This window comes from Acanthisitta chloris, unplaced genomic scaffold (assembly GCF_000695815.1).
Source record: "Acanthisitta chloris isolate BGI_N310 unplaced genomic scaffold, ASM69581v1 scaffold16723, whole genome shotgun sequence".
NCBI classification, from domain to species: Eukaryota; Metazoa; Chordata; class Aves; order Passeriformes; family Acanthisittidae; genus Acanthisitta; species Acanthisitta chloris.
The window spans coordinates 11,631-18,133 of record NW_008664445.1 but is presented as its reverse complement, the minus strand read 5'-3'; the positions used below and the strand labels follow the sequence as shown (position 1 = coordinate 18,133).

General features: G+C 48.3%; 1 protein-coding gene across 1 annotated transcript in view; it reads right to left on the bottom strand.

Moving 5' to 3' along the window:
- Positions 1-6,503, bottom strand: part of LOC103799067 (cytoplasmic FMR1-interacting protein 2-like) — a 42,056-nt gene that overhangs the window by 29,967 nt on the left and 5,586 nt on the right. The window contains 5 exon segments of the mRNA XM_009071361.1: positions 534-625; positions 3,174-3,278; positions 4,608-4,736; positions 5,449-5,545; positions 5,861-6,042. Coding sequence (XP_009069609.1) covers positions 534-625; positions 3,174-3,278; positions 4,608-4,736; positions 5,449-5,545; positions 5,861-6,042 — 605 coding nt within the window.

The window sequence follows — 6,503 nt, the reverse complement described above, 5'->3', positions numbered from 1 at the left end:
TTCCTGCTGTCCTTCATGAAACCTGCCTGATCTAAAGGAGGTGCCCTGGCTACTACAGAGATCCACTGCTGTGTTCATGCTCTGGAGGATTTTGTCCTTGAGATGCAAAATGTGGATTAAAATCTCTCCAGAGCAGGGACATGCTGCTCGCACTCACACACCTCACAAGCACTCAGCGCTGCCCTGATCCATGCACCAACCACCTTTCCTTCCTCCTGCCTTGCTGCCAGCCACTCAGCCCCCTCCCAGGCCTCTCCAGTGGGAGCAGAGGCACAGACATGCCCACTCCCCTGTCAGCTCCCAGGGGGATGGTTACACACACACTCTGGGCTGGTGAGGACATCTTCCCATGCAGGGACGGAGAGGAAACGGAGAGGAACACACGTGCACACAGAGCAGGCACACCAGGACTCACACCTCACAGGGACACACACAGGTACCCGTGCACAGACCTCACACACGCCAGAGAGCTGCAGCTCCCACGGCTTTCAGGACACACACAGAAGCCAAGAGACATTATGGCAGGCACTCACTTGGATTTGTTCTCCTCATAGTGAGCACTGGTCTTAATGTATCTGGCCAGTTCTATCTGCATATCGCCGAATAAAGGAACCACCTGCAGCTGCTGGAAAAGAAAACAAAAGATGGTTGAAACACAGCAGAGAGAGAGAGAGAGAGCGAGAGAGAGCGAGAGAGAGAGAGAGAGAGAGAGAGAGAGCGAGCCTGGCCCCAACGCAACACAAGGGACTATGAAAAGGCATCCTCTATCTCTGAAGCTTTGGTCTAAGTCAGGCTGTTTAAAGTAAGGTAAAGTAAGGTGCAAACCTGGGCCCAGGGTCATTTCACACCTAAGAAGCAACTGAAAATGATCACAAGGCTTTCTGTGTGAGGAAGATCTCCCCCTGTGAGTGCCCTGGAGCCCTGGGCTCACTGATACAAGCTGGTTATGGCCAGAGTGGTTCAGTTCTGTAACCAGTCAGAGGAAAAGGTCTGATTACAACAAAAAGAGAGAAGAGTATTCTTGAGCAGAGTTTATTGTCCCCCAGCATAATCCTCCAAAAGAACAGAGGGATGAAAAGCTAGCACAGTGGTATTGGCAGCAAGTTGCTGTGGCTCCTTTCAGAGGGACTTGCTTGCCTGGACTCCCAGGGATGTGACAACTTTCCCCAGGGACTCAGACTGTACTTTAGCACTGTGGCTGCTTGTGATGAATCTTAAAACTTCTCCATAAAGAGTAAGAGACAGACAATATAACATGGCTTTGCTTGCCCTTGACATCTCGGAAGGATTTGGATGGGAAATAAATTCCAAGAGCACTGAATGTACCTCAAGCTCAGACAGGCCCCTGCTTCACTAAGGTTTCAGCTGCAAACAAAATTCAACCAAGAGCTACCAACATTTCATCAATAAAATATGAAGCTTCAGCTTCACTCAGCTACAAAAGCCTTGCCCCATAATTCAGGATAGATGGTGGCAAATTCCCTGTCCTATTATCACACACTTCTCTTCTCAGGCTGACTTGCACGGAGGATGTGTGAGGCTGTCATCAGGGATTCCCAGTAGCACTTCCATAAAAGGTTTAAATGAAGGGGTAGTTCATTTTCACTACACAAATTCCTGGTCAATCCACTAGAAATTTAATCAGAAGACAATAAGCAGATGTAGTAAGAGGAGTAGTTGGTTTTTCCTTATTGAGACCTGATAGTCTGGAGTGGTACTTAACTGATTAGGTGATGCTGAAGAAGTGCAAATGCAAAAAAAAAAAGCTGGAAAGGAAGAAGATATTCCATGCAATGGATGATATTTTACCCGATTCTCTGATGGTTCACAGCACTTTGCAATGAACAGCAAATCTGTCTGAATGCACCAAGATGAACAAACTCTACAGATCACACTGAAGCCTTGATTTAAACTGAGATTTAGTTGAATTAGCAAAGCTGAGCCAGGGAAAACCCAGAAGACTCTGAGGAATGGCATGATAAATCACCTTTGCAGAGCTGCAGTCCTCAGCAGACTCCCCAGTGACTGGAGGATATTCAACCACCTCATTATCACCCGGTCCATGAGGTTATGGTGTCTGTGGCCTTCTGCTCTCCAGGAGATGTCTCCAGGAGACAGTGCAAATTGGGATAAATGTTGCCAACACATTTGTCACTTGCCAGATCCCACCATGGCTCCTAGAGTTGACCTGCCCTAAACCCGAAATACCTCCTATACTCAGCCTGTATGCAGAAGCAGTGGAAAGGAGGCATCACCTTCCCTGAAGTGCTGCACAGGCTCTCAGCCCCTTCTCCATCTGCCCCAGGTGTCCAGGAGCTTACACACACCAGATTTTGGCAGGTAGCAACAGGGTTATCCCAAACCTTTCTCATGCAATGCAGCTTGGCCTCCAGCTGCAGACCAGCCCATGGCTGGACTCAGCCACACATGCACAGGCAGACGAAGACTGTGTGGCTGCTACCCACCCTGCCACTGAGAGCATCCAGTTTTTGTGGGTATTTCCTCAAAATCTGTGTCTCACATAGAACAAAAAATGGTTCATCAAACCACTGGGTGACCCTTCGAGGAACTTTCTGAGGATCTCCAAGTCCCAGCTGACACAAGCTCCCCAAAAAACTTTTTCTGTCCTACAGAATGCAGTTTATACAGGACATAAAACTGCCAGATCATATGTTGGGTGGTCACTTTCCCGCAGCTCAGCAGCTTGCTGGGGGAAAGAGAGGCACAACCATCACTTGCATCAACCTCAGCAAATCAGCTGGGTTTGCTGGTGGCCTGAAATCACAGATTCCAAACCTGCCTCAGAAATGTGCAAAGAAACAGAAGCGATTTCAGTCTGGCACATCCTTCCCTCATCCACCTAACAGCCCACATGCCCTCCCCATCCTTAGCCCCTTGGCAGGAAGCAGGTAGAGCTGCAGCACCAGCGTCCACAGTTCCCACCAGCTCCTCAGCTCCAGGGCCATGGGAGTAGAGCCAGGCCCAGGCACTGCTCCCCCATCCACAGCCTTGCTGGCACCAAGGACTGGCATCTCTGCCCAGGTCTGGTCACAGCAATCTCATTCCTCAGCCTTTGGACGGTTTGTTTTTTAGCTAGCAGCATGTGCAATGGTACAGGTCACTAATTCACTGGTCTATAACAAACTCCAGCCTCACCCAGACAGGTCACTGACCTTGAAGAATTTGTCTATTTTGCTAAGGTTGATTCTCTTCTTGGCGTCCAACTTGTAAATGTTGCTGACATTCCCATCCATGAGATACAGTCCAAACCCCATCACCTGGAAAAGATGGAAAGGTGAGGTTTCATCAGCATGAAGTCTGTAGCAAAAGTCAAAGACAGTTTTCCATCACTTGCCACGAGGAAAGACCATTTCAGGCTCCTGTACCACTTGACACTCATGAAAAAACTGTCTAAAACCTGCAGATATCTGCAAGGATGCACATGGTAGGCAGAAGACACATGATGGATTGCTTCTGTTTTCTGTGCAAAAACACATGATGCTTCCTTTGGTAATTTGTTCCTCCTCTCTCCCACATAATAACAACCTAAAAGTGTTCTCCACCCAAAGGCAAACATTTACTTCTGGAGAAAGATTTAAAACATTAAAAATATTCTCCTGGATTGATTTTTATCTCTTTAATTCAGTACAAATCATTACAGATAGTCAAATTGTCCATGTTATCCTTCAAAGGACCTTAGTTGACAGTAATGAAGTTCTTATGGTAATAGTAACTACAATCACTGCCAATAACTGGCTGACAGCAAGGACAAATACACCAAACAAGCAGATACTTTGGCATGTTCATCTTGAGGGCTCTTTACAGTCAGGAAACGAAACTTGCAAGGATCTGCTTCCTGCAAGGAATTATTGCTGTGAATGGGCATCAAGAAGAAAATTCAGGATTACAAAGTGATTTTAGCATGTCCTATACAGTTACCCAGGTCAAGCCCATGATTCTGCACATCCAGAAACAACAGAAAAAAACCTTCCAGCCCAGGGTACCCACCAGAGCTCTCATCCACCCTGTCCTTAGTCCTAGGCAGGGAGCTGCTGGCAACCTTGGGAAGGACTGTCAGAAAACAGAGATGGAGATGGGGAAGAGCAGAGGAAAAGCAGAGAGGAAGGAAGATTTCTATAAAGGAATGTGGCAGAAGGCCAGAAAAGACAAAAGAGAAAATATAGGAGAAGGTCCAAGTTAAAGCAGGAACAGAGGCAGCTCATGACACTGCCCAGCACTGGGCACCCACAGGGGTGGGACATCTCCAACCCGTGGTCACATCAAGTCTGTTCAGCCACAAAGAAGAGGTGAAATGAGAGGACTGAGGTATCACAGCAGAAGACAAAGTAACAAGGATCAGAAGGGAAACAGCAAAAGGAGGAAGCAAAGCAGCTTTGCTTCTGCCTGCAGAGCACTCATAGCAACTTGTGTGAGCAGAGGACACTGGCTCTGCAGAGAAGGGATGTAAATGTAATTCTACATGTAATCCCAAAGGAGCAAAACATAAATAAATTGAAGAGAAAGACTGTCCTAGGAATGAATTTCATTTTACTAAAACAATGGCGACACCGTGCAAACCCAGCACCATAAGCATGGCTGAACCTCACCTTTAAGAGCATGTGCTTCTCACTGGGAGTGAGATACATCTTGTTTTCATAGTAATCCACACAGATGTTGACAATATCAGCTAACAACTCCTCATAGCCAGGGATAACCTCTAGCTGCTGGTGCAGACACTGAAACATCAACAGAAACCACATTAGTTGCATGGGCAGAGGATGAGCAGTAACCAGGGAGGAAATACACTTGAAAGATTAAGAGTAGAATGGTAAGAGGTTCCCTTCAAACCACATCTGTCTGCTTTTCTTAAGTTACCAGCAGAACACTGACCTCATGGTACCACCTGGAAGAAGCAACCCTCCTCTTTAGGACAGCTCTCCTCTTTAGGACAGCTCTCCCCTTCAGACTGATCACAACAGCCAAACATCAGACAGTAAGATGCAAGGGAAGGTGACTCAGAAGAGGCTTTCTGACTCTCTCCTGTCTCTGTGCAATATTTCACCTAATGAGCAGAAGCTATAGAGCCTGTGCAGTGTGGAGGGCCATGGGGTTTGAGCTGTAGTCCCCATGCAGTCACAGAGACAGACTGGATGGATTTCCTGGGGAAAACAGGGGAAAAGGCTCTGGTAGAACCTCTCCCTCCAAGAGCTTTTTTTACATCATTTAAACCTTCATCTTTGTCTTGACTCAGAGATCTTTAAAGCCATGCAGGATGATACACATGGAGATGTTGCTAGAATTACACAGTCTGACCGAAAGACAAGTCAGTGGCAGTGACCCAGCAACAGCTACTGCCACAGTCTGGTCTGAAATGCTGTCAGCCTCAGTGAGATCACTGCTTCTCTCTACTCATGGAAAGGTTCAGTGGTTCAGAGAAAAAGGACCTGCCTGTGTGATGCGGTTGTGGTTTGCCAGGAACATGGAGAGGTTCTGGGACTCCTGGATGGACTGGGGGTCTGCCATCTTCCGCAGAAACTGGGCAGCTCTGGAAGGGAGAAATCCAGTCACCGAGCATCACTCACCCAGTGTGAGACTGTCACTACCCACCTTCCCAGTCTGACCTGCAGCCTCAGCCCCCCCTGCAGCACAGCTCTGCTCCTTCCTCATTTTACCAAGAGGGAATCAAAACATCACAGGGCTCAGAGATTTGCCAAAACTCACAGAGAGAGCCTGGGACAGCATAGAAACTCAACCTCCAACCTCCTGATGTCCACCTGACCTCACTGCTGGACAGACCAGGCACTCTCTTGTGGACCAGGCATAGTCCTATCCCCATTCCCTCTGCTTCGCTCCCCCTCACCTTTTGTAGGCAGAATGGTCATTTTTGACGCTGCACTTCATGTTCTTCAGCTCATCCAGGACGGCAAACATGTTGATGAACTTGCCCAGGGTGAGGAGATAGGCCTCAGAGACGAAGTCTTTCCTCCGCTCAGCATGGCACAGGCGTTTCACCTCGCTGCAGAACCGCTCGATAGCCTTGCGCTGGGGGCAGGGGACAGGGTCATCTCTGCAGTGGCTCATGCAACGACATCACACCACTGCTGGGACCTCCCTCTCCCCCCCCCCAACCTTTAACAAAATCAACTTTTGGCTGGGGATTGAGGCTCCAGGGTCCCTCTCACCACTGTCACCATGAAATGAAACAGTGTTACACATCACTGCAGACAAACATACTCAGTGATGGGGAAGAAAGGGGCTTGAACCCTCTAAGTGCACCTGCCCCAAGAGTGGCACACCACTGCTGGGACCTCCCTCTCCCCCCCCCCAACCTTTAACAAAATCAACTTTTGGCTGGGGATTGAGGCTCCAGGGTCCCTCTCACCACTGTCACCATGAAATGAAACAGTGTTACACATCACTGCAGACAAACATACTCAGTGATGGGGAAGAAAGGGGCTTGAACCCTCTAAGTGCACCTGCCCCAAGAGTGGCAGGGGGCCCCT